Source organism: Cyprinodon variegatus, unplaced genomic scaffold (assembly GCF_000732505.1).
Source record: "Cyprinodon variegatus isolate N-32 unplaced genomic scaffold, C_variegatus-1.0 Scaffold264, whole genome shotgun sequence".
Taxonomy (NCBI): Eukaryota; Metazoa; Chordata; class Actinopteri; order Cyprinodontiformes; family Cyprinodontidae; genus Cyprinodon; species Cyprinodon variegatus.
In genome coordinates, this window is record NW_015150717.1 from 759,992 (window position 1) to 787,481 (window position 27,490).

The 27,490-nt window shown below is 41.3% G+C and overlaps 2 protein-coding genes across 7 annotated transcripts in view; one reads left to right on the forward strand and one right to left on the reverse strand.

Annotated features, from left to right (window-relative positions):
• Positions 1–569: 569 nt before the first annotated feature.
• nup188 (nucleoporin 188kDa) lies at positions 570–14,937 on the forward strand. The gene is made up of 43 exons (XM_015382718.1): positions 570–595; positions 1,843–1,897; positions 2,015–2,088; positions 2,381–2,465; positions 2,544–2,624; positions 2,743–2,787; positions 2,906–2,998; positions 3,111–3,230; positions 3,395–3,606; positions 3,935–4,049; positions 4,150–4,350; positions 4,442–4,522; positions 4,616–4,702; positions 4,793–4,912; positions 4,999–5,125; positions 5,204–5,362; positions 5,529–5,655; positions 5,729–5,816; positions 5,903–5,979; positions 6,063–6,177; positions 6,262–6,382; positions 6,469–6,535; positions 6,905–7,030; positions 7,133–7,373; positions 7,459–7,665; positions 7,743–7,912; positions 8,009–8,078; positions 8,213–8,280; positions 8,369–8,564; positions 8,804–8,881; positions 8,961–9,046; positions 9,127–9,272; positions 9,348–9,526; positions 9,618–9,818; positions 9,907–9,999; positions 10,656–10,808; positions 11,000–11,137; positions 11,215–11,289; positions 11,365–11,577; positions 11,691–11,822; positions 11,901–11,974; positions 12,651–12,780; positions 13,956–14,937. The coding sequence occupies exons 1-43, from the start codon at positions 570–572 to the stop codon at positions 14,133–14,135; spliced, it is 5,232 nt and encodes a 1,743-aa protein (XP_015238204.1). The 3' UTR covers positions 14,136–14,937.
• The window catches only part of cdk5rap2 (CDK5 regulatory subunit associated protein 2), a 41,641-nt gene continuing 28,997 nt past the window's right edge, over positions 14,847–27,490 (reverse strand). For 3 of the 6 annotated variants that reach the window (XM_015382713.1, XM_015382712.1, XM_015382711.1), the window contains exons 31-51: positions 27,024–27,360; positions 25,369–26,917; positions 25,126–25,230; positions 24,607–24,755; positions 23,284–23,669; positions 22,960–23,192; positions 22,695–22,746; positions 21,018–21,190; positions 20,207–20,536; positions 19,461–19,586; positions 19,220–19,336; positions 18,949–19,138; positions 17,952–18,070; positions 17,545–17,757; positions 17,378–17,461; positions 17,017–17,279; positions 16,774–16,923; positions 16,553–16,691; positions 16,428–16,474; positions 16,240–16,294; positions 14,847–15,169 (exon numbers count right to left, since the gene is read on the reverse strand). In XM_015382713.1, coding sequence (XP_015238199.1) covers positions 15,057–15,169; positions 16,240–16,294; positions 16,428–16,474; positions 16,553–16,691; positions 16,774–16,923; positions 17,017–17,279; positions 17,378–17,461; positions 17,545–17,757; positions 17,952–18,070; positions 18,949–19,138; positions 19,220–19,336; positions 19,461–19,586; positions 20,207–20,536; positions 21,018–21,190; positions 22,695–22,746; positions 22,960–23,192; positions 23,284–23,669; positions 24,607–24,755; positions 25,126–25,230; positions 25,369–26,917; positions 27,024–27,360 — 4,930 coding nt within the window. In that variant the 3' untranslated portion in view covers positions 14,847–15,056. The remainder of the gene's footprint in view (positions 15,170–16,239; positions 16,295–16,427; positions 16,475–16,552; positions 16,692–16,773; positions 16,924–17,016; positions 17,280–17,377; positions 17,462–17,544; positions 17,758–17,951; positions 18,071–18,948; positions 19,139–19,219; positions 19,337–19,460; positions 19,587–20,206; positions 20,537–21,017; positions 21,191–22,694; positions 22,747–22,959; positions 23,193–23,283; positions 23,670–24,606; positions 24,756–25,125; positions 25,231–25,368; positions 26,918–27,023; positions 27,361–27,490) is intronic. The other 3 variants (XM_015382715.1, XM_015382716.1, XM_015382717.1) reach the window with 3 other exon arrangements.

Here is a 27,490-nt window from a genome sequence, read left to right on the forward strand (position 1 = left end):
CTGTTGTTCCAAACGCTCTTTTAGCTTTCAAGTCACAGCCTGTTCATAGATACAAGTCTTTTATTGTTATTGTTCTTTTAAAATAAATAATCCAAAAAACATAATGAATGTTCATTGACTCAAAAAGAAAAAAAAAAATCACTAAAATTATGACTTTTTATGGGACTAATCATTACATTTCTAGGGGATTAATTTTGGGGCAGTTTATACCATCAAAACTTTTGTAACTGAGACCCGATACTTCCACTCAGGCAAGAAGAAAGACGTGATTAATAAATTGTATATTCAATATCTATATAAATTACAGAAAAAAAACTGACGCAAACTAAGTCAAAATCGTGAAATCATGCCGTTATCTTCGTTTAAATTGAAAGCTCTCGTAGTTGTGTCAGAAGAATCCTTTCTCATTATTCAAATCTTTCCATCAGCTCGAAACAACATATGACCTGACGTACTAACCTCTGTCCAGAAGATAGCACTAAAGCGAGCTTGAAGACGAATATTAACAACAGAAGAAGAAGATAGTGTGACGGCGCTGAGCACTGACCAATCACAGAGCCGGAGCGAAGATGGCGGAATCGGAGATGAGCGTTAGGTGGGTTTACAGCCACACACTTCATTTAACATTTAGAATGTCTGAATTATTTTAACAAAAATATTAACGAGAAAGTATATTCGAACGAAGCCCCGCATATTAAACGGAAGGCGTCGGTACATTTGACGGTCTGTCTTTATAACTATTAGCGCCACGCTCCGTTAGCTTAGCAACTACTGCTAATATTTGAAAGGCTATTCTTCAGTGCGGCGCCGCATGTCAACAACAGGAACAAAACTTACCGAGTGATGTTACTTTTTTAATGAAAACACCACGTTAATTCGAATCAGACTCCCTCTTAGTTAGTTTCTACAACTATTAAAATTAAACTGCCATTAAGTGTTTAGGGGGAAAAGCCACGCAGCTGTTTGTTACATACAGGACCACGAAATTGGCTTACATTTATTTTTAGTATAATAGTTATGAATTTAGAAGTTTTAGTTTAAGCTATATATCCATATCGATGGAATATCACACTTACATTGCAGTTAAGTATTTTCTTTGAGAATGCAGTTTTTTAAACGTTGATATTGCAATCATAGTGCAGATGCTCTGTCTAGTGTCGGAAAATTTTGATTTCTCTTATTTCATATAATAATTTATCCTATTTACTCATTATAAAAGTTTTCACTCAGTCTCTTTCACCTGCAAGGCCACACAATGCCCCTGTGTGAAGATGTTTGTTGGCCAGACATAGCTTCTTCCCAAAACAAGCCACATTCTTTCTCAAGCTTTATTCATAACATGTTACTGTTAATCAAAGTGTCTGTAAATTGTTTTGACTCAAACTACTTTTTCATTGTTGTAAGTAAGGGGGAACAAATGCTGCTCAGGCAAAACAAGACTGAATGCTGTGCCATAAGGACTGTATGATGAACTGTTCTCTCTTTGCAAAAATTTGATTTAAAAAAAGTGGAGACTGAGTGAACTCCATCAATCTCCGATAATTTAACTAGGGTGAATAGTTGAATATTTTTTCCCACTACACTAGCTTCTTAATGAACATATACTCAGTGCATCTTGAGGTGATTTGCCATTTACTACTGTGAAGTAGCGATCATATCAGCTAAAACACAATCAAGTACCAAAGGAATCAGGACATGGATGTTGACATGTGTTGGGTTTATAAACTCTGCACAATTTGTGCTCCACATTCAAACTGCCTTATCCTGTGTTCTGTATCACACGTTGCTAATGTGCATTTCCAGCAGTAGTTTACCTAAATACACCACTTTCATCTCTTTCAGGAGCTGTCGAGAATTATGGACTATTTTGTTGGGGAGATCTGCATTGAGGGAGCCGGTATGTCTCCTCACTTCTTCTATGACTACTTTGAACATTTAATTGGTCAGTTTACTTTTGGTACTTCTAGCTCCTACTCCAATAAAAGAAAAACATGTTTGTTTTGGAACGTGGCAGGCTCAGATAGAGGGAGAGCTTGACAGAAACTGGGACAGACTGCATCAAGGACTTGGTTACTACAAGCTCCCCAGGTACAGGTTTAAATCATTTTGCAACATATGCATTGTTATTTATAAATGAATGACTAATGCAGGGATGTCAAGCTCCAGTCCTCAAGGACCGTTGTCCTGCAGCTTTTAGATGTCTCCCTGCTCCAACTTACATGAACAAGAATCTCCTCAGTTCTCCAAATTCATGCTAATTACCTAATTATTGAATTAAGATGTGTTGAAGCAGAGACTCCTCTAAAAGCTGCAGGACACCGGCCCTCAAGGGACTACAGTTTGGCATCCGTGGACTAATGGTTAGCTTCTTGTCCTGTAGCTCATCCTCTGCTGGAAAAGTGAAGGATAACAAAGATGTAGCACAGCCTCTAAAGGACTTTGGGTTCAGGATCAGTAAATTGTTGGTGAGTTTTCTTTTAGTTTCACATGCATGCATTGGATGTCAGTGGGTGTGCTAAGCTTTGCGTTCTTAAATGTCACAGAATCTGGACGAGCAGCAGAGCGTGCAGCTTTTACAGTGGTACCTGCAGGAGGACTACAGAGGAACTCAGGACTCGTTAAAAGTATTTTAACTTTTTTTCTTTTTAAGTGTCTCTCCCATCAGCTTTTTCAATCATCAAGTGGTACAAAGAGAGAAAGAAGTGCATTATTGGTGATGATTAATGAGGGTTTTCTCTACAGGTTGTTCTGAAGGATGAACGGCAAAGCCAGGCACTTCTCATTAAGGTGATTCTATAAATCTGTTACTATGAATTTTAATTGTAGTTTTTGAAATTACAGTGTTTATTCTTTAATTATGATTTTTATTTGTTATGCATTGTTTTTGGGTTGTTTTTTTTTGCAGATAGCTGATTACTATTATGAGGAGCGCATGTGTCTGCTTAGATGTGTTCTCCTCCTGCTCACATACTTTCAGGATGAGCGCCATCCCTACCGGGTGAGAAGCAGCTACATTTATGTTAAGTGCAGAGAAAGTATTTGGTGGTGAAGATTGTTGGTTTTATTATTTAACATCCGGTTTCTGCTTGTGTTTGTTTTTCTGTTTGTAGTCTGAGTACAGTAACTGTGTCAACAAATTGGAGAAAGACCTGGTGAGCAACTATCAGTCGCAGTTTGAGAATCTGTTCAAGGCCGAAGCACCGACATGGGAAACCCATGGCAACCTCATGGTAAGCGCCCTGCAGAAATATTCGAAAACTTTTGAGCTTTTCAACCCTTTTTTCCTGCCACAACCATAAACCTCATCTGATTTAATTGGGATTTTTATATGATACATGAACACAAGGATTGTTTTACCGTTGGTAATGTTTTTTTGTTTGTTTGTTTTTAACAGACTGAGCGGCAGGTCTCACGCTGGTTTATGCAGTGTTTGAGAGAACAATCCCTGGTGCTGGAGATCATCTTCCTGTACTATGCGTACTTTGAGATGAGCCCATCTGACCTTCTGAAATTTACCAAAATGTTCAAAGAACAAGGCTTCGGCTTACGGCAGACCAACAGACACCTAGTAGACAAGAGCATGGACGCTATAGTGGACAGAATTGGGTAAGACTCATTGAAGAGTAGGTATTGTCTGGTTAGATAAACTTGAATAAGAATACACATTTTATACTTCCATATAAAGATATATAAGCAGTTATTTCCTTTCTGATCTGAAAAAGTCTGGAATTCTTGATAAAATTTAAACTGGTAGGAAAAAATGGCTGAGTTGATCTCTGCCAAAACATCAGCTATAGATATGCAAAACATCTCTAAATAAGTCCTTCTTTTATATTGAACAAGAAGGTTGACAAAAGCCATTTGATCTGAGGTTATATTTGATTGGTCTATTTTTAAGTAGTTTTTAATGGTCTTTTGTTTCTCTGGTTTGCAGATATTTGAGCTCTCTCATCCTGGTGGAGGGAATGGACATCGATTTTCTGCACAAGTGCGCTCTGGAGGATTGCACAGAGCAGCATCAGTTTTCTGGGGCCCCTGATGTCGTTAAGGTCTGATTTTAATGAGCAGTTGGTTTAGCCCCCCACAAACAAAAAAAACCCCACAAAGGATGTCAATTAATGATGTCTGTGTATTTTCCGGCTTTTCCAGGAGATGGATCAGCTGCTGTTGACATTTGGTGACATCCCTCATCATGGACCCGTGTTGCTGGCCTGGGTCCTGCTGAGACACACCCTCAGACCGGATGAGTCCAGTCCTGTGGTCAGGAGGATTGGCAACACTGCTCTGCAGCTGGGGGTCTTCAAGTACCTCTCAGCCATGCTGAAGGGGCTTGGAGTCTCAGGAAATAATGTATGAAACCATTTTAATTGAATTGAGAGTGTCATGCTTCTCTGGTGAGCAGATTAAAGCAGATCTAACAATTTCTATGTCATCTTTCCAGTGTACAGCAAGCACAGCCAAAATGTGTATCTACGGCCTGCTTTCATTTGTGATTACCTCGTTTGAAGAAGAGAGCTTACAGGTATTACCTGGTGCTGTATTTGGAAAAAAAAAATCTTTCTATACCTTTAACCTGTGTCTGTTATTGACTTTTTTTTGCATTTTTTTGTTGCAGGCTAATGGTGTGGAGGAATCTCACCTGATAGAAGCTGCCTGTGAGGTCCTCTCTGCTCCCAGTTTAGCTGAAGTCTTTTGGGAAATGGTAAGAAAAATAAAACAAAGAAAAGGACAGAAACTGTAGCTAAAATTGTTCGTTAATATTGACAGTGTTGTTTTCTATATTTGAATCCAGAAGCCAAACAGGGGGCTGGGGATGATCCTGGACAGCGCAGCTGGGATGTTCCCCCACAAGATTGGACCTCTGCTGCAGCTTCTGACCGCACTCGTGTCCAACAAGTCGACTGTAAAGAAGGTGAAATATCTCACTGAACAAAAGTAGTTATGAGAGTCTCATACAGAAACAACAATGTTTTTTTTTTCCCTTCTTGTGTTTGGCAGGTGTATAACTTCTTGGATAAGATGTCCTTCTACACACAAGTTTACAAACATAAGCCCAATGACATAATTTCCAAGGATGATGAGACGTTATGGAGGCGACAGACTCCTAAACTTCTCTACCCTCTGGGTTAGTCCTTACATTTAATGTTATCTTTATAAATTAGGAGATCTTTGACTCATCGTGTGGTCCTTCGTCAATAAACAGGCACGGGGCAGACGAACCTGTGGATGCCCCAGGGAGTGCTGGGTCAGGTGATGATAGCCGGGGAGCAGGGCTACATGGTGAGGTGGGACTACTCGTACAGCGCTTGGACTCTATTCACCTGCGAGGTGGAGATGCTGCTGCACGTCGTCTCCACTGCAGGTACAGAAACATCCGTCAGTCGTTCGGACAACAACCAAATCTGAATGAAATTTGATTGGAAGAAAAACACCTTTATTTACCTTTAAACTGTTGACTTGTCACTGAAGTTATTCTGTTACATAATCTGATTAGCGTCTTTCTAACTAATTAACGGGTTTGTTTGAAGATGTTCTCGCTCACTGTGCTCGTGTGAAGCCCATCCTGGATCTGGTCCATAAGATCATCAGCGTGGACTGGACTGTGTCTGACTGTTTGTTGCCTCTAACTTCACGCATTTACATGTTGCTGCAGAGGTAATCTAACTCCAGACATATTTGTCAAAAATGCTTATTTTGTTGATCCTATGAGGCACTTCTCTCTTGTCAGGTTAACGTCGGTCATCAACCCTCCAGTGGATGTGATTGCCTCCTGTGTGAGTTGCCTCTCTGTCCTTGCTGCCAGGATGCCAGGGAAGGTGTGTGTTTGTTTTCTCCTAATTTAGAAGAAGAAATAAATCCAGATCTTTAATCATCTTATTTTTGTGTCCTTTTTGACCCTCAGGTGTGGTCTAGTCTGCATCACACCGGTTTCCTCCCCTTCGCCTCCAACCCTCTGACCAACATGGCCCAGTGTATCAGGTAAACCAAAAACACCAGATTGCATTTGGCTGAATGTTTGGATTTGTCTGGAAAATATCAGACGCATTTTGTTTTTTCTTAAGTGCTGAGGGGATGAAGGCGGGTAACTACGGCAACCTGTTGGTGCAGATTGAGCAGCCCAGAGGGGAGTATGCTGTCACCATTGCCTTCCTTCGTCTCATTACAACCTTAGTGAAGGTAAAAAAAAAAAAATCTTTTTTTTTTTTAAATGAAGTAAGGATCTGAGATGAAGTCCTGCTCTTTCTACATAATTGCTTTCAGGGACAGCTTGGAAACACTCAAAGCAAAGGGCTGATTCCCTGTGTGCTGCTGGTGTTAAAGGAGATGCTACCTACATACCATAAGTGGCGTTATAATACCTATGGAGTCAGAGAGAGAATAGGTAAACATCTGTTGTTGTTTTTTTTTTGTTTCCCTTTCCTCACTACAAGAACCCTGAGTAAAGAGTTGACATGTCTGTCTCTGCAGGCTGCTATATCTTGGAGTTGATACACGCCATTCTCAATCTGAGCCCGGAAGGGGAGGAGCAGGGCAGGTATGGGGACACTTTCTCTTTATTCTCATTTTTATTTAACGTTGTTAAGGTCATTTAGAGAGCTGGGATGTGGGGTTAAATAATTAAATATCAGTTTCCCCCTAAATCAGTCCTGTATTCTTTATTTATGTTAGATTGGATATTTGGTTAATTATTTCTGTTCTCTGACCTGCTGGTTCTAGTCAGTTTCCATCCTAGAATATTTCTAGCACCTTTATTTTTTAGCACTCTGCCTCCCTGAGTGTAGTTTGTCTTTTATCAACGTACTGCAGGTTTTAATGACTGCTGTTTTTATCTGTGTAGGCTAATGTTGTTAAAAGATTGTATTTCATACTTGTTTAAATGTGGCTCTTTCCTGTGTCCTTGCAGCACTCCCACCCTGCAGTCCCTTTGTATCTACAGTTTAGCAAACACAGAAGCTGGACAGGCCGTCGTCAACATCATGGGTGTTGGAGTGGACACCATAGATGTTGTCCTGGCTGCACAGCCAAGCAGGTAAACAACTCAATATAAAGTTTTTTTCTTCTCCTTATCACATTCTCTTTTTATCATTGTTTCTTTCTTTATTAATTTAAATGTTCTCTGATGTTCTTACAGCTCTGGCTCTGAAGGTCCGGGTCAGATTCTGATCCAGACGGTCAAACTGGCCTTCTCTGTCACCAACAACGTGATCCGTCTGAAGCCCCCGTCCGATGCGGTGTCCCCCCTGGAGCAAGCGCTGACGCATCACGGCGGCCAGGGCAGTAACCTCATAGTGGTCCTAGCCAAATATATTTACCACAAACATGATCCAGCTCTGCCCCGGCTTGCCATCCAGCTCCTAAAGCGGCTCGCCACAGTAAGGCTTTCTCTGCCCCGGCGCCCATTTAGATCTGATGGAGTCTTTTTTGCACACATCCCCACCAAACTCCTTTTGTTTGTAGGTGGCTCCCATGTCCGTATATGCCTGCCTTGGCAGCGATGCAGCGGCTATCAGAGATGCATTTCTTGCCCGGCTGCAGAGCAAAACGGAGGACATGAGGATCAAGGTGATGATCCTGGAGTTCCTCACAGTTGCTGTGGAAACTCAGCCAGGCCTCATTGAACTGTTCCTCAACCTGGAGGTGAAAGATGGAAACGAGGGGTCTAAGGTAGGGAGCAGACCGCTTTAATGTTTTCTTTAAACATTATAGCGTCTAGATATACTATATCTATGATGAACCTGCAGGAGTTTCTAGTGGGGGAGTGGAGCTGCCTCCATGTGGTGTTGGATCTAATCGACTCCAAGCAGCAGGGAAAGTATTGGTGTCCTCCGCTGCTCCACCGGGCAGCTCTGGCTTTCCTCCTGGCCCTGTGGCAGGATCGCAGAGACAGCGCCATATCTGTCCTTCGCACCAAGTAAGAACACACATGTAAAACAAAATAAAAGAAGATAAATATATGCATGTTTTAAGAGTTAATGAAAACCTGACGGTGTTTTGCTTTTGTGTGCAGGGAAAGATTTTGGGAGAATTTGACGACTCCTCTATTTGGAACCCTGACCCCATCATCGGACACCGCAGAGGTCCTCATTTCCCTTTATAAAAAAAACAAAAAAACCCCAAAAAACAATGAATTACATCCTAATTTCACTTTTCTAAAATAACTGCTTAATGATAAACTGGATACTTATAAACACTGATGGTTTGTCATCATTAGCCGTGTGTTCTGGAGGCCTGTGCGTTTGTCATGAAAATCATCGGTCTGGAGATCTACTACGTCGTCAGGTAGACTTCTGGTTCTGAACTGACAACAGAAATCAAGATTAAAAATATAAAGCTGGTCTTTAAATGTGCTGTTCCTGTGATGTTACAGTGGTTCTTTGGAGCAGTCCCTGAAAGACGGCCTTCAGAAGTTCTCAAACGCACGGCGCTATGACTACTGGTCTCAGTATGTGAAGTCCTTGGTTTGCCATGTGGCCGAGACTGAAGAGGACGGTATCTGCTTCTTCCAAGAGACACAGATGCTGATTTCTGCTTGGAGGATGCTGCTGATTCTGTCCACCACACATGTATGTTAATGCTTACTCCGTTAGCTTTTATTTTTTTATGAATGGTTTTCATTAACTTCATTTTTTTCATATCAATTAAGTTTGTTTGAATCTCATCTTAAGGATAAGGTATTTTATTCTGACTGATCTCGAGATGTTTTTCCTTTTTAAGGCATTTGATTATTGGTTCTGTCTGGATTGTTGGCCGAGGAACAGAAAGTCAGTTTCTTTTCATGTTTTTTTGTTGTTTTTTTTTTCAGGCTGATGTGATGCATCTAACGGAAGATTCAACCAAGCTTAAGCTGTTTATGGATGTTCTAGATGGGACTAAAGCTGCTGTAAGTCACAATATAAAAAAACGTTCCTCTTTGCTTTATTTTGAATTTGGTTCCAATGTTGCCCCTCCTCTTTTTTCAGCTGACCACACCCACATCCATGGCTTGTTTTCGGCTGGGATCCATGATGGCTACTCTCCTGCTTATCCTCCTGAAGCAGTGGAGAAGGTGTGTAACGTCTGTTGCACATCTTTTATTTATTTTGTTATTATTTTTCTCTTCTCTGAACTCTTTTCTTCTGTGTTTAGTGTGGTAGCAGCGGCTCCTGACATCCTTTCTCCACTCTCCATCATTCTGGAGAGCGTCCTGCAGGCTGACCACCAAATGATGGACAGAACCAAAGCCAAAATTTTCTCTGCTCTCATCTCCGTGCTGCAGATTCAGGGACTCAATGGTACAAAATGTTCCTCTTCGCTTGTGTGTCCAATTTAAGCGTTCAGTGGTGGAAATCTTCTCAACTCTTAACTAGGTGGAGATATTTCCCAGCTGCCCCAGCTGTTGCTCTCAGTGTGTGAGACGGTGAAGGACGAGGCGCTGGCGCTCATTGACAACACACGACACATGAGTCAGATGGGAGACATGCTGGAGCAGGAGGACAGCATGGAGACGGACTGTCCTCGCAGTCTGCAGAAGGACCAGAGAGACGGGGTGGGTGACAGACGGGATCTGATTAACGTGGAAAACGTCATTTCCTCTCCATCCAGAGACTTCAGAGAGTTTTTCCATCTTGTTTTCTCAGGTGTGTGTGCTTGCTTTGCACTTAGCCAAAGAGCTGTGCCGCACCGATGAGGATGGTGAGCACTGGGTGTCGGTGATGAGGAAGGTCCCGGTCCTACCGTCAGTCCTGAGCGCCGTGGAGATCAGTCTGCGCTGCAAACACAACCTCTACTTCACCGAAGCCGCGCTCCACCTGCTCCTGACTTTAGCCCGCACTCCTCAGGTATACAAACGCAACCAAATGCTTCTCATTTCTAAAAGTTTTTACCATTCTGATCTAAAGGAATGGGGCGTTGGCTTTGTACTTTTAGGGGGCAGCAGCTGTTGCTGGAGCAGGAGTTGTTCAAACCATTTGCCTCCCCCTTCTGAGTGTGTATGAGGTCTCCTCTAACGGTGCATCACAGGTAAAACACACATTCAGTTTAAAAAGCTTAAAGGAAACTATGGACGTCTATTTTTTTATTGTTTGAAATTCAGATCAGTTATACTTTTTTTGGAGGCTCTTATTGTGAAAGGGTTGTTTTACAGCCCTTCACAACAAGAGCTTCTGCTACAATGCAGTCAGATAAATCTGACCAGCTGTTAATGAGCAGGGATTCAAAAACCAGTTGCTCGGCTAACTGTGGCCAAACTCACCATTAGCATCTCAGTAGCTGGTAGAGTTAGGCTAACCTTTATGTAGTCATCATTAAAACCAGTGATATTTATAGACACCGTAGAGCTGCAGGCATAGAAAAGGACTCCCTCTATTCTTGCAGCCAGGCAGTATTTTCTAATCCTTAACATCTAAGATCAACACACATTCCATCTATCAGATTGTTTGTTCTGCGATCTTTCTTTCTTTTCTATGATCCCATTTTCATTCCCCTCTAACCTCCCCTTACCTGCCTTATGTCATTTCTTTCTGCTCTTTCCTCATAAAAATCTGCATTACTGTAGATGTATCTTCCATAGATTCATAGGGAAATTCTATTTGCTTATAAAAGGGTGAGGTAGTGCGGTGATTTTCAAATGAAAGCTGTAAAGAAACCCTGATTAGAGCTGCATTCATGTGCCTCAGAGCTTCTCTAGGAAGTCGCAGGACTCTGCCTGCTGGCCAGGCGTGTACCGCCTCTGCATGTCTCTCATGGAGAGCCTCCTCAAGACTCTTCGCTACAACTTCATCAATGAAGCCCTGGACTTCGTTGGAGTGCATCAGGAGCGCATATTACAGGTTGGGCCGCTGTTATCAGATTCGTTAGCCTCCTTTTTTCATTCAACTTAAGTCTCACCCTTGCTATTTAGAATCTGCTAAACTTTAAAATGTTCTTTGAGGTTTGTGGCTGTAGTTTGGTTTCACCTTTAACAGATGCCATCAACTGAGATGGTTGAGGTGACATTTCAGAAAGTTTCCTCTCTGTTCAGTGTCTGAACGCGGTGCGGACGGTGCAAAGCCTTTCCTGTTTAGACGAGGCGGATCACACGGTGGGATTTCTGCTGCAGCTCTCCAGCTTCTGCAAAGAGTGGCAGTTTCATCTCCCCAATCTGCTCAGAGACGTGCAGGTGAGTCTGACTTAAATCACAGCATCAGTAGAAGATTCTTCAATGTAATCTGTGTTCCTCTGTCATTCTGTCTGTAGATAAACCTGTGTTACCTGTGCCAGACATGCACATACCTGCTCCACAGCAAAAAGATGCTCCACCATTACCTACAGGTTAGGATCTGAGCTTTTCACTTTGAATTCGGTGAAGGTAGGGTCATTGTAACTGAAGGTGCATTTTGTGTTCAGTCTAAGAATGGTGAAGCGTTGCCTCCTGGCCCTCGAGCTCAGCGGCCTCCTCAGACCTTGAGTAAAGATGCAGCATCAGGAGGAGGAGACAGAGAGGAGGCTGAGCAGAAGGCCTTGTTGGCCGTGCAGTGCAGCCTGCTGAAGATCCTCAGTAAAACTCTGGCTACTTTGCAGCACTTCACTCCAGACTGCTGCCAGATTCTGCTGGACCAGGTCACTCCCTCAGAATGAGTCTTTTCTCATCCAAAAACGATCAAATTATCATTTATATAACGCTGTGATATTATTAGGATAAAATCCTGACTGTATTGGTGCCTGTTTTTCAGTGTATGGACCTGGCTGAGTACAGGACCCTGTTTGTGCTCAGCTTCACAACTCCTGCATTCGACCCCGATGTGGCGCCATCATTTGGGACCCTGCTGGCCACCATCAATGTGGCCCTGGGCATGCTGAGTGAGGTGGGTTTGGAATACCCCAAATGTCTGTCAATCAACCCAAAATTACCGGAGTGATGATTTTATGCTGTTTGTCTTCAGATGGAAAAGAGGAAGGAGCCAGCATCTCTGAGCATAGCTTCTCTGGCTTCATTGGAGGAGATCCAGGCTCTGAAGTAAGACAAAGAAAGAGCAGGATCGCTTTTGTCTTAGTTTGAAATTAGGAAACCGTTATGCTGAAATTATCATTTAATATTCCAACTTTGTCAGAGCTGAATCTGTTACGTTGCTGCCTCTAATAAGAAAGTTTGGTGTTTATTTGATTTCATTTTTATCTTCTAAGTTGGTACAAATCTATTTAAACTTTATAACAGTTTCTCAGCTAACTGGCTCTTCTTTTTATTAGGCTCTCTAACTGACCCCTTTTAAATTAATATTTGAATGTATTTATGCAAAGGCAGCTAATCCCACTTATTATTCTTTGTTTTTTTTCCTTCATTTATTTGAATCTTTTTCTACATAAATTAGTGCTGCTTAAATGGGAGCAAATGACAGAAATAAATGCACAGGGAGGTCCTATCTGGGCACTCTGCTGTTGACTTCTTTCATAAAACAAGTTCATTTTAAAATTTCAGAATTAAATGATTTAATTTCCTGCACTAAATCTAATTCAAATGGAAACAAATATATCTAATAATTCTGCCTAGAAAATAAAATGTATGATGGTGATGATTGTTGTTTGGATGACATCCACCTCTTATAAAGTTCTAATTCAGACATATTGGCTGTATGTTACATTTATGCCATTGAAGGGGGAAAAATGGAGCATAATGGTTGAAGTTTTTCTTCCAGGTCCTTGCTGATGTTTACCATGGAGAACTGCTTCTACGTTCTCATCTCTCAGGCTGTTCGCTGTCTCAAAGATCCAACCATCCTCCCTCGAGACAAACAGAGGCTCAAACAGGAGCTCAGCTCTGAACTGGTGAGAGTCCAGGGCTGAATGTCCGCCATAATCACTATGTAGTGATTTCGCCATTTTAATTGAGTGTCCGAACGTCTAGTGGATGAAAAAGTAGTGGACTTGAATTTCCCCAAAATTCACCTTGAAAAGTAGTGATCATCCATGGTCATTAGACAAATAGATATATCCCGGATTGCTTTGCGAGGAGAGCTCTGCTCACAAAGCATTATGGGATTAGCTGTCACAGTGGCTCGCTGTCGCTACCTGATAGCGGCAACAAATAAACAAAGATGGAGCAGGCACCACACTGTGGAGGCGGAGTTACGTGACCAACAGGGATTCACAATTATTGATAATCTGTCTGAACGGTCAGTTAACGTAGTTCACTATAAAATCCACTATATACTCCTCGCTCTAAATAGTGATTGAGGGATTTAGGCGTTAGGGCAGACGTTCTGCATCGGCCTATTTCTGCTTTTGTGTCGATTCTTACTTCATCTTTCTGTGTCTAAGTGTTAATGTGCTAAATTTATGGAGTTTACATACCTGCAAGTTTTGAAAATATTAAACTATGAGGATAATGTTAGTTACCTAGACATAAAACAATATATTAAACCCAGATTAGTTTTATTTGGCGTTTTGCTATTCTGTCATAAGTAACTATAAATATTATTTGCTTCATTTTGCTGCCATTTTATTCCTATATTGCATCATTTGTCTTCTTACTGTAAAATAAACGGATAAAGCTTTTATTTAATGAGATGAAATATTCATTAATAGGACCCAAATTAGTAACAGCCAGTATTATAATCCTGCTTATTTAGTTTCCCTTTGGAGTCACAGAACTTTACTCTTAGTGCACAGAAATTACATTTTTTTTTCTTTAACTCCTTAATTGTTTTGTAAATGGCTCCTATAACCATTCAGAAGACACCATTTCCTCTAGCTAGCTCTACAGCTTATTGTGAATCTGAAAGGGATTAACCCCTTACTGATTTTTATTTTCTTTTTTCAATCATGAAAATACCATTAAAACTGATTCTAGATCATCTAAGAGCCAGCTGGCTGTGTGGTGGTTTGAAGAAATAGAATATTTCAACTGTCTAAAGGCTACTTTAAATCAGTTTTACAGTTCAATATAAGATTTTTTTTGTTGTTTTGATGAATAATTAACAATCTTTATTTTCCAACTTTAGAGCACTCTTCTCTCCAGCCTGTCCCGCCACTTCAGGAGGGGTTCACCATCTTCCCCAGCTAGCGGCATCCTGCCCTCTATTCAGTCCAAACCGCCCACCCCCGGCTCCAAGGCCAGCCATGAAGGCCAGGAGCACATCATCCAGCTGGTTCAGGCCTTCGTCAGACTTGTTCAAAGATAAATGTTGGAGTTTGGTCCTTTATACAAACAAAATCCTACATTTCTGACATATTTTCAAATGGAACATTTTCTAGCGGAAAGCCCTAGTTTGAAGTAAACAGATGTTGTTCAGGGCCTTGAAATGTTTGACATTAATGTTCAATATTCAGAGTTCAACTGAATATTTCTACCATAACTTGAATACAGCCTGATATCTTTCAAACTTATTTTGATGGAGAACTGAGTCTGTAGGGATCTTGGTGCTCTTTCTTCTTTATTTGCTGACAGGTCCATCATTCCCAGGCCTAGTTTTATAGGTCACTGACAACCTGATGACTAGAAACGTCTAAAGTGCTACTTAAATATATCCTCTGCATGACCATTTAAAAAAAATCCTATTCAGCTTCTGTCTTTTTGTTTTCACTTTTCTTTTTAAAATAAGTTCTTGCTCAGAAGTGATGGCCAAAATTTGTAATTTCAAAACAACTGTATGTTATTAAAGGAAGTTTTGTATCACAGTAAAAGTTTGTTTTTCTTTCAAATCAAACTGCATCAGACCTCTGGGATTCAACATGATAGTTTCCTTTACTGCATTTGAACACATTTCCCCACAGTAGCTTAAAGCCATCTCACACACAAGCTAAAACAGTAATAAAATACTTTGCCATATAAAAATTGATAAAGGAAAAATATTTTTTTACAGCATTGGATGGATTGCTATTTACAAAGGCATTCTTTTAAAATAAACATACAACTTGAGTACCTCAGTAAAAACAAAAAAAGTAAAGGTTGTGCAATTCGGGTAAAAAAAAAAAAAAAAAAAAGGCATTAATTTCTGGGGACAAGCTCGCACCTCCCCAGCAGGACATAAAGGCAGGATGATATCTGGGTTCAAAAGCTAAAATCAAAGGCAGGGTTGGGTTTAGTCGCTGCAGTGCAAAAATTAGGCACCGTTGGAATCTGATGATTCAGAGTCTTTGTCTGGTGTTTGTTTGGAAACAGGAAAACTTCTCTGTCCAAACGGAGTGTCCACTACTGCCCACCGACTGGGACCTCCTGAAACACAAGGTTGTGACGCCAGTTAGCGGGGATATGAGAGGGACCATTTAGTCTCAAACATGCAGGTCAAAAACTGAGTTGGGATACAGAAACATGCAGAAAATTTATAGAAACGGGACATTTTGATCTAAATGCCAACTCGGTTAAGGTTAAAACAAAGTGGTTCCGTGACTGACAACACAAACTGCTCCAATGGTTTTATTTCTGAAAGCTGATTCCTGGTAGATTTTAAAATGCCATTAATCAGGCATCAATTACTAAGATAGCAGAACACAGCAATAAAACATGTTATTTAATATAGTTCAGAAATCACATTTTAAGCATAAATACAGTTTATTTTTATATTTGTGTAAATTGAACAAACTGGTCTAGATGTATTTATAATAGTGTCTACTGAACCCAAATGGATCCATTTGAAACTTACGGTGCCCTGCAAGAGTTTCCTTTGAATAGTTTTCACATTTTATCAATCTACAAACTTCAACTTATTTGCATTTTAATGAAAGACCAACATAAAAGACACCTATAGTGTATGGAACACAGTTATTTTTCACTTTAAAAAAAACTGGAAAATGTCTTCATATGTATTTAGCCCCCTGTTAAATGGGTCCAACCTAGCAAATAAAGGGTTATTTTCAGGGTATCCAGCTAAAATTCGTAACCAATGGCAACTCCAGGTAAGAAGTAAAAAAAAAAAAAAAAACTGGATACAAAGATGTAATTCCAACAGAAAATCTGTGGAAAGGCTTCAAATTTGCTATTTGTATTAATTTTGCCAAATCTTAAGCTACTTTTCAAAGAAAATGTCAGACTAAAGATGTGAAAAAGCTACTAGAGAACCAATATTTTTCTGCAGTTACAGAAGTATTGTTCAGGGGGCCGATCAGATTTCTCAAAGCACCGTTATCTCTTTTTAACAATGAGGCAATGTTTTTGTTGGTCCATTCCAGTAAAACACATTGAAGTTTGCGGTTGTAACCAAAGGATTTCCAGCCTGTTTCCACTTCATGCAGGAGCATTAAACTCATGCAAAGTCTCACCCTACAGACTGCAACCCAAACACTAACCTTCGCCTGGTCCTGCAGACGGGCCTTTCTGGCCAAACAGAGTGCAGTAATTTGTCTAATGTTAGTTTACAGGAAAAGCAAAGGGACAAAGAAGAATGATTCACTGCAGGACAGTTTTCCACTGTGGAACAAAAAATAAAATCGATAGGACTCTTAAAAGTGGGCAGTGGGATGGGAGGTTAACTCACCTCTAAATTCCCCCGAGCTTTCTTCAATACTCCATGAGTCAGAGACACTGGAGGGACAGACGGGGATTTTAACCAACAGAGCATCAGTGTAAACATGCAAACAGGTAGAGGAAAATAAACCGTACGCTGGTCGATGATGACTCGCTCCATTCCCTCTTTCAGCTGGTTGGTGGTGCGCAGACGTTTCACAGCTCCACTCAGCATCCTCTCCTGCTGAGATAATCTGTTCTTCAGTCTGGCGATCTCATTTTTCAGCAGCTCATCCTGGTGTGAAAGATAACAGGATGTTCAGTCTCCCTCAGAAGCTCGAGTAGAAAGCGCTGACAGCATGTGAGGTTGTTCCTACCTGCTGGTTGCTGGTGCTGCCCTCTGCTGTGCAGCCGGACGGCAGAGAGACTCTCCACAGTAGTTTGAGCAGTCGGCTGGCCTCCTCCAACACCTGCTGCATGGTGTTTGTGCTGCTGGATAAACTCTTCAAATGTTGCTTTTCTCTTAACTAAAAGTATTTCAAAGAAAAACAAAAAAACCCTCATATCATCACGAGTGCTGGATTCTTAAAGACAATATGCACATGAGGTGCAGTCAGTACCTCGCTGTCAGGGCCCTGTTGCCTGAGTACGTGCAGACATTCGTTCAGCTGTGCCTCCATGCTGCGAGACAGCTTCCTACCCTCAGAGATCTGCCTGCGAAGGGAGTTGTAGTCCTCGATCAAGCCGAGAATGTGGCGTCCATTGCGATTGGCCCACATCCGGTGGCCTGGAACCAGCCGGGAAGGAGCGCCTGAAATGCTTTCACCAGAGCTGCTGCACACTGAGACAGCGTCCGCCTCAGAGTGAAAATGATGTTGAACTTCTAAGAAAAACAAAGCGATAAAATAAAAATATTATTGATAGAATAGCTTCTTAAGAAATGAAGTGAGTGTTATTCCAGATCTGAACAGACTGTCTTACCATTGACAGTGATGTGCTGTTGGCTATGGAAGGAGCGATGCTGAGGATCAGAGCCTTCACGACCCGGTGATCGGCCTCCTTCCTCTGAGACACATGAATAAAAACAGTCTACATTTCTTTCTACTCGTACGTCTTTCCATTTCAATAGGACTGAGCTTCATGTTTACCCAGAGAAGACAGCAGGTAGTTGATGTTGATGGTTTCATTGCGACTGGGCCCTCTCAGCAGCTGCTCCTCCAGTTTCTGCCGCAGCGCTGTGTTAGTCTGGATGCTCCTCTCCAGCTGCAGCCTCAGATGTCGGATTTCTGACAAAAGCTCTGCAAGGTTCACCGAGCCAGAGGGAGACACAGGGACAGGCTGTGGGGTCTCCTCATGAGATTCTGATGGGGAAAGAAGGATAACCAATAGAACAAAAGCAAACTGCACAGTTAAACAACTTTGTGCACTAATCCAATTGTAACTCAATCAAAACACATTTAATTTACAATAATTAGGTTCAAGGAGCAGGCGTACACCTATATGAACCTTTTAAATGTGGTAGTGGATTCAGAACCAAGAGATCTGGACACATTACCGTGCTTTTGGGAGTCATATTTTAGGCTTTCGTAAACCTGCAGCTCAACTCTCAGAGACTGGAGCAGATGCTGGGAGTCAGAGAGCTGCTGCCTCTGGAGCTTCACCTCCCGCTGCAACCTGGAAACAAAGTTTGAACTCTTTAATACAATGAGAGAGGCTTCGGTTAATCTCATATAATATAATTATTCTATGTACATAAACAGGAGTAGGCGGTGCCTGAACGGCCGCCCAAGCTAAGTGGCAGAAAGGGAGAGTGAACCCGATTCCTGGTGTCGAGTTGCGACTGTGTGTGAAGGATCAGGGTCAGCAGGTCACACCTTCATTAAGCTCATGTGCATGAATGCTTTCCTGAATGACTTTTCAAATGACAAACTCAAGTTTTATTGTACTTATAGTGTAGAGCAGAGGTCTTCAACAGGGGGTCCGCGACCCCTAGGGGGTCCACAGAGGTACTGCATGGGGGTCGTGAAACTTTTGGTAGATTAGTCTTTTTTTTATATTACCCCCTGCAATTTTTTCCACTAATTGAAATTTATTTAAATACACATTAACATGAATTCAACACACTGTAGTAAACAGATAAATGGAGGCAGAAGATGTCTTTCAGTCATCAATGCACACATTAGTGACACACAGGAGCTCTTTCAAGCTGGGCACCATTTCATTCACAACACCTGTCCCATCAACCAGGAATCAGAATCAGAAATACTTTAATAATCCCAGGGAGAAATTACTTTCATTACATTACTCCATCTGTAATAGAGTGACTATAGGACCAGTTTGATATAACACAATTTCATACAATATATGTAATTAAGGGGTCCCCGCTCCATCTCGCCATCAGTTTGGGGGTCCTTGGCCTGGAAAACGTTGAAGACCCCTGGTGTAGAGGAAAGCTATTGGTGATGCATTGTTAGAGTTGCACCAAGGAGTGTTGTGTGCTTGCTGATTGTAGGATGTTGCAGGATGAGCTGGAACTCTGTGTTTGTTTGTACCTTTGCAGCTCCTCTCTGCTGGAGCGAAAGGAATTCTGCAGGAGCGAGTTTTCATGGCTGCTGTGCTCCAGCGTCTCCTTCAGTCTCACGTTTTCCTGCCTCAAATCTTCACATTCCTTCCTGCTCTGCTCCAGTTTGGCTGTCCGACGGGCCAGAGCTTCCCGGAGCTTCTCGTTCTCCTTCTGTTTGTCTAAAACAACTAGAACCGTTTGCAAGGGAAAATCTGACACCAACGATGGAATCGTGCTAATTAAGTAGAAACCAAATTTACCTCTGGATCCCATGTTGAGCTGCTCCTTCAGTACTTGATTTTGTTCCCAAAGGAACCGCATTTCATTAACCAGCTGCCCCTGCTCCTCGTTCCCGTGGATGAAAATGTTTGTGGCTGCTAAAAACAGCACATAAACATTTGTTGATCAATATTTAGAGGGACGACTGCATGCAGGAAAACTAAAAGACTAAATCTTAACAAAGACCTAGTAATGAATCAGGTTTGTAGTAGGATTCTGTACCTGGGTCCTTTTCCACCTCAGCTAATCTCCTCTCCAGCTGTTCTCTCAGGCGGTCATTGGTGCGAATGCTTTCCTCCAGGCGTTGTCGTAAAGCTCGGATCTCCTGGAGATGTTCAGCCAGCAGCTCTAAAATAAACAAACAACCAAATCAATGAGAGCTTTGTAACAATTGTACTCTGGCCGATTTGATTAAGATTAGCTGCTCGCACTTCAATTTGGAAGGCTATTCTATAAAAGCAAATACAATTCAATGATTGTTAATCAAATATAAACCAAACTATCATTTTTGTAGCTGAATGTATAAATTGTGAGTGTGTGCAAGAAACAGGTCCAACCTAAGCTCACGCTCAGCATTATGAAACATGTTCAGGTTTTGAAAGAGAATGTCTGTCTCCTCTTCTCCAACTATATCCTTTATTCTACCCTGATCAAATGTTTACAGTGATGCACAAAATCTACTCAAACATCCATTTCCCAGGCTGAGGTAACGCATACTGACCCTTATTGCCTTGTCAGTACAACAAGCAGCTGAAGTTTATGTGGAAATAGTAGCACGCCCTTTGGTCTAACCTTTAAAACACAAACTACAGCTGGCCGGCTTTCTACTCTTACAGGATCCTTTAAAAACTGCTTATTTCAGAGATTAATATTATTTCCAGACATTGAAGGGATGGGAAATTTTATGTACTTTGGTTGTTGGTTTAATACAAAGTTAAATTTCCCCCTTTTTAATTCTTCATATTTACCTGAATTCATGTGTGGCTTTTCTCCGCCTTTTTCATGTGAACTGATGTCTCCACCTTGTTTAGCTGCTCCTGTCTTTGGCTCCGAGACGTCCTCACCCTGATCCGTTTCCTGCTCTTGGTGATGAAAGCTCGTCTGAGCCATAATTGATCGATGCAGATCTAGTTCGCTGCGTAAGGTAGCGTTGAGCTCCTCGTTGCTCCTGAGCTGCTCCTGCAGGCGCCTGTTCTCTCTCTGCAAACCCTGCAGTCTGTGAGGAGGGAGAACTTTCTCCTGAGCTCCTCCTGCAGGAGAGACGGCTGTTCCTGTGTTATCAGCCCAATGCTGCTGGCCTGAACAGAAACAGAAGAATGACACTTGTTTTAAAATAAATGTACATTTCTTAACACTCTGACTAATTCCTAAGCTCCATGGTGCTCTACAAGGTGTATTTAATAAGCTTTTTATACATTTACTGCATATTGTCTCAAGGAATATACAATATGAGGACAGAACCAGATAGGTGCTACTGAATAATGCAGCTTTGAGTTTAGGTGGACTGAAACTGGACACCAGCAGTGGCATTGGTCAGGCTGCTTTGTCGTGCAGCACGCTTCAGTGCAACGGAATGGATCTGAGTGGAAAATAGTTACCATTTCAGACAGCAACCAGACTGTCTGTGCTAATAGTCAAGGGCCGAAGTGTTCATGAAGGACATTACACTTAGCAAGAAGTGGAGAAACATGCATTTTTAATCTTTTACACTAACCCTCTCCAGCAACACCTGAGACCACAGATCAAACCTTCTTAGTTATTTCCAAGGCTTTAACTCACTGTGTTCTCTGCTGCCACCTTGTGTGTTGGTGCTGCTTTGGCAGGAGGGAGCCGTCCGGTCCGAGTTGCTCAAGTTGCTGTCAGAGCTGTGGTGGCTGCTGGGAGTCTGGCATCCAATCTGACTCTGAAGGCTCTGAATGAGCTGATTCTTCTCCTGCAACTCCTTAGCCAACCTAGGAGAAGAAAAGAGTGATGAGAGTGTGAGAGTTTTTACTTCGGTTGTATGGCACCTTATGAAATGTCAGACCTTTAGAACTTCTTCATATTTTGTCATGTTGCAACCACAAATGCAATTTACTGTGATTTTTAGTGATAGAACATTGAAAAGAAGTAGAGCAGTTAAGAAGAATCCATTGTTCATATCTTTATGTAAATGAAAATTTCTCACAAGTTTGGAGTGCTTTTATATTCACCTCCTCTTCAGTCAGTATAACTTATAACAGTGTTTACTTTGTGTCCAACATTAAGATTTCTTTCATCATCAGCTGTCCATTCTATACATAAAATACATTAAAGTTGGAAACTGACAATACATGAAAATGATGGTGGAGCAAAAAATGGCATGCAAAAAGAAATCGAAAGAGAGCAGACATGCATCAAATGATCCTATCAAGGAGGATTAAGAATAACATTTATGGGAAACACTCAGAGGAAAATTCCAGCACAGCAACACGTCTGTCTAAATGAAACCAACTCACAGGGCTAGCTGCTCCCTAGTGTACTCAGCCAGACTGAGGTTTTGCTGGACTAGAAGTCTGATGTGCTGCTGTAACACGGCTCTCTCATCATCTAGCTCCAGACGCAGATAATCTATGTCCTGCTGGATTCTGGACAGGCTGTCATGGGGTTCCATCCCGCTCTCTTCATAAGAGAGAGGTACCTGCTGATGCTCCCCAAGACTGTCGCCATTAGCAACGAGTTAATTGTCATCACAATAATTTACGCTGAAAAAACATTTCAGCTACTTCAACAGCTATGAAAATGCTTGACCTCATTTAGGAGACTTGAAAGGATTTTAATCTTCTTAAGTAGCCAGCACGGTGCCTCATGTTTAACTACCGTGGTTCTAAAACAGCGTTAGCATAAAAAAGGAGATATGGCCAGAGCGCCATCCATCTCCAGTCATTGTATTCTTTTGTTATTGGAAATATTTCATAAAGTTAGTTTATTGAAAGTAGAAAAAAAGCGTATTTAAGCCAGCTGACCATCAGTGTGCAGCAATAGTTAAAAATGTCTTTGAACCTGTAACTGGCCCATGATTACCGATAGTTAACAGTCTGGATTTTTATTTTATGGTGTAGGAAAATAGCTGTCCAATCAACAGTTAAGCTCTGATTTGCCCATTTATGATGTTAATAGTAAACTCGGATCAATTTTAAAGTCTAAATGTTATTTAGAGCAGATTGATTTTTTATTAGATCATTATATATTAGTCATTTTCCTCCCAGCTCACTGTCAGCTATATAAACAGCTGCAGGTTTATACATTTTCAGGCCAAATTAATTTTTTGGAGACCTGTTTGACCGTATAGGATCTGAACCAACAATATCTATAGCTGCCAAGTCTAACCTTACACTTCATGCATGGTAAATGCTTTTTTTTCTAAACATATGTTATTGAAATGTTTACAGAATGTTACTAATTATTTTTATAATAAGTATAGAGTTTTTAATGTACCTGCGAGACAGTTCTAAGGCTGCTACGTCTTGATTAGCCAGATGAGATTCCTCTGGAAGACAGAAAAAAAAAAGATTTATCATGAATAAGTCTGTTTAAACCAGAACTGGATGACTGCTCCTTGTATTCAACTCTTTCCACTGCCTTTGTTTTGCATGACATACATATAAGCAGAATATCTATAAAAATATTCAGTCATACATTAAAGACCTAATTCAGGAATAGAGTAGATATCACATTCTTTATTAGTTACTGTAGTGGTTACCTTTATCCAGCCGGCCCTCCAGCCCATCTAGAAGGTTCAGACTCTGGTCCAGCTGCACCTTTATCACCTCCCCCATGTAGTAGTCCACTTCTCCAGCATCTAGCAGCTCTTTGAAAGCTTTGTTCAGCTCCTCTAGCTGTTGACGCTGCAGAGCTCCCAGCCGGCGGCTTTCCTTGATTTGCTGCCTTAGTTGTGACAACTCTCTGGCCTGCGACTTCACCAGAGAATCAAGCCTATAAAGAGGAAAACACTAATTCACCAAATGTGTTTACAATATTAAAGATTGGATTATTATAATCAGAGTTATATTTTAAGAAGTATGACCTAGCAGGTGATGTTGAGCGGCTGCGGGTTTGGTTGAGCTGTTCGCTTGTGGTGCGGTTTGGTGTTCTGTCTTTCCAAAGGTCCATATTCACAACATTGGACCTAGACTGATTCTCAGCCTCCCTTTGCCCCCTCAGCTTCCCACCACTTTCTGGACCATAATCCACTTTATGTGGGCCTTCTTTTTCCCTGATGCTGAGTGGGTCAGAGGTGTTGGCCACTATGTCACTAGACAGAGAGTTTCTGTGCAAGAGACTTTGCATTTGGAGGATGACTTTGGTCTGGTTTTCTAGCTGGACCTTCAGCTCTCTGACTTGTGCTTGAAGTTGTAGAGGGTCTTCTGATGCACCATACTCATCATATATCTGTAGGCCTTTCAGACTGACCTAAATTTAAAAAAATAAAAAAATAAAAAAAACAAGTAGCAGATGAAAAGCTGAATTGAGCATATGAATTCACAGAGAAAAATAAGATTTAAAGTAAAAATTTTAAGTAGAAAATTTCATGTAACTCCATTAGTAGTAATTGATGTGTTTTGCTGACACTGCAACAGGTTTTTCTGTCTTCTTCCAAACTAGATTGGCCTCCATATAATCCATGTCAGAGATGGATCCTTTTATAGACTTTAGATGTGCAGTGTAAATGATAATTTACTCTGGTATGAGGATTAAGTTTCAAAAAGATATTTTATTTGGAAACTTCTGTTTATGTGACTATTTTTCACATAAACATGGTTGCAAATTATAAAGGAAAATGAAACTGAATTTAGTGTCTGATCTGCAAAGTATCCCAGACAACTTTAAAGGGTTAGGGATTATTGACTGTGACTCTGTACTGAAAAATATATCAAATAACTGGTTAAAAAATAACACAGATGTGAGATATTAGTAGAATTAAATCATTTGTCTATTATTTAGGGATGTCCCTATACTACTCTTTAATTTCCAATATGATACCATTGTTGTGTTTTGACCAATAACAATATGGACTCAAATATGATATAAAATGGAACATATGTACATTTATTACTTATAGTGTGGAATATTAGAAAATACACAATCAAGGGACTTTCCTTAAACATGGAACCATTAGTCAATAACAATAAGTTTTAGAACAACTAAACCAATTATCATGAACATATGATAAACCTAACCTTCAAATAGAAACAGAGAGAAGTGGTGTATTTCTATCAGCATGCCTATTTAGATGCAGGCCAATATATTCCAATATTCATTTTTTGGCTAATACTGCATAGATTCCTGTTCTTAATATATGATTGTGTGATATCCCTTATATTGTTAAAATAAGCATTAAAATGTTTACTTTAGCTGAGCTGAGAGCTGGGGAACTTGGGTATGGGGTGCTGGTGTTTGAGTCCAAATTTTCAGTGGACGAGAAGTTGTTCTGTTCATTTTTCAACAGGGAGGGTAAACTGGAAGCACTGCAACTAGGGTTCACACCCACCTCTAGATCTGAAAGAAAGAAAAACGAAAATGGAAAACACTGAGAGACATATTGCCACAGAAGGAATCAATTATTCCATATGCAGGTAGACTTGATCAAGGCTAGAAATCAGACTGAGAGGTTAATAAGTGTTTGAAAGACATTCCCAAACCTTAGAGTGAAACATGCAAGAACTGATCGGTGCAAATTCAAATTGGGGGAAATAGTGCAGAAGAAACCCAAAGTTAAAACCAGAAAATAGACTCTGTGTTATGAGAACCCATCTGAAGACAACCTGCTTTTCCATCCTCATGCACAGTTTTAGGGAAAGGATCTATCCACAAGTGAGATTAGAGTCCACCCAGCAGATGACATGCAGTCTGCCTATAGTCAGTCTACCTGTGCTACTGCTTTCTTCCCTATCGTTTTCACTCTTGCCACTGGTTTCGTAACCCAGGTCCTGCAAATCCACCTGCACGCTTTTGTCTCCCTGCTCAGGAGCTGCTATTAAAAGCAATACATTTCATACAAGTTAGAAACTATGCATCAAAAGGTAATGTTGTATCGCTTTTCACAGTTTTTTTTTTTTTTTTTAACTATCAGAACATTTACTTCAACAGTTGCAAGAATACGTTATCTAACCTTTCTGTGCAGTTTCTGGAGACGTGTTGGTTAGAGCAGTGGCCAGTTTCTCTTCCAGGCTTTTACAAGCTTTCTTTTTCTCCCTCAGAGCCTTATGTAAAGTCTCTAGTTGGAGCTTAACATCTGGTGATAATCCTTTGCCGTCTTGTGCAGCCCTGTGGGTTTCGCTCTCTCTTCTGTGACTTCTCTCTTCTTGCATGGATACCTGGAGATCAGCTATTCTTTGAGAGTAATCACTGAAAACCTTGTAAAGGTGACAAAGGTCCTGATGGAGCTTCTGTCCTTCAGTTTCAGCTGAAGCGGTGGACACATTCCTGCTGTATTTCTTTCCTTGCTCAGCAGATTCAGTCAGTTTGCTTCTCTCTTCAAGGGCTCTGTGAAGATTATCGAAATCCTTCAGCAGGTCATCGCTTGGTTCTAGTTTATCAGAAGCCAGGTTAGCAGTGTTTTTACAGTGGGCTGCTAACGAGGAGACGGCTGACTCTGTTGCACTAAAGCATTTCTTTAACACCTTTAGCATTTCCTGCTGTAAATGAGAGTTACTAGAACCTTTCTCTGCATCTTGGTCAACCCCATACTTATCTTCAAGCATCCCTGCAGTTGCTGGTCTTTGCCTACAGGTGGGGCCATTTAAGTGGGCATGGTCACTATGCTGTGCAGCTGCATTTGCAGTTCTTAACTGCTCCTGGAGCTCAGCATTTAACTTACTTTGTTGTAAAAGTGCCTTTTGCAAAGAGTCTGCATGTTGCTGCAGCTCAAGGTCAGGGTCCCCAGTATGGTCGCTGACATCATTTAGGCTATTTCTGCTTGACTGTGTATGAACCTGATGTATTGCCCCCTCTATCCTTGAACAAAGAGCATCAGTTTCAGGTGTCTTATCTTGGCTCTGAGAGGAGGTGATGGCCTTTTCTGCCATGTTCAGCAGCTCAATAAGCTGGTTGTTGAGTTCCTCTTTCTCCTGTAGGGCTTTCTGCAACTCCATGCATCTAATGTGGAGGTCAGCATCAGAACCCATAGTATAACCAGAAAGTGTACGTGAATCAGGGTTGCTTTGGTTGTCCAGACTGTAGGCAGTCAGATAAGCAATGGTGGATTGTGCAGCCTGCAGGGCCACTGAGTACTCGCTGTTCAGTCTCTCCTTCTCCTGCAGCTGAACATGGAGCTCCTCCATGTCAGAAAGCTGCTCGTGCATCTTGTTGATCAGAGCCTCCTTTTCCTGGCATTCCTGGTTTAGAAGCTCAAGCTGAGATAATAGAGAGGATTCACAGTGGGAGGGATCCACTGGTATTCTAGGTTCAGTTTCCTTGTCGGAGCCTTCTGTGGGACTGCAGCTAGTGTGTGAATAAGTGATGGTGGAGGAAGGGGGGGTGTTGTGATGAGGTGATAAATCAAAGTTGGCATTTAGCTGCTGGTCTGAACCCGAAACACCATCCAAACTAGGGTCCTGCTGTGCATCAGTCTGCCTCCGGTCAGAGGCCACAGATTGCGAGTTAGGGCTACCCTCCACTCTGAGCCTGACAGGCACAGGGAGGCGGGATCTGACTCCAGCCTAAATTTGAAACAGAAAATCAGACAAACATTATAAGTACTGGTAGTTAGAAGCAATACAAGAAAAATATTTTATTTATTTTTTTCTAAAACCAGGGAAAACTTGCCCTGTGTCTTGCCACATGCTGCTTTGGAGTCTTGTTGTCTTGTTGACTTTGAGGTTTCCGACCTCTCTCATCCACAGTGCTGATATTAGCTACTGTAGTGTTTCCTTGTGATGTATTGTTTGTTTTCTTTGTAGTTTCCCTTGGCAGATTACAGATTATGGATCCATCTTCAGATTCAGGTTGAAATGTTTCCAAACTTCTCCTTGATTCAGCCTGACCATCACTGCTGTTCCCTGAGACATCTGCACTCTCCTTTTCTTTACACTCAGTGGATTTCTGTTCCTTCAGGAGACCCCACAGCTTCAGGTTTTCCGATCGAAGTCGGAGTAACTCCTCTCTGCAATCAGCAGTTTTTAGTTAGTGTGATACTGAGTTAATAGTTATGCATCAAAGCTAACATACCCTTCAATTAAAGATAGAAAAAGCAGCGGCCAGTAAAATAAATTGAACTTGACAAAAGTAAAAAA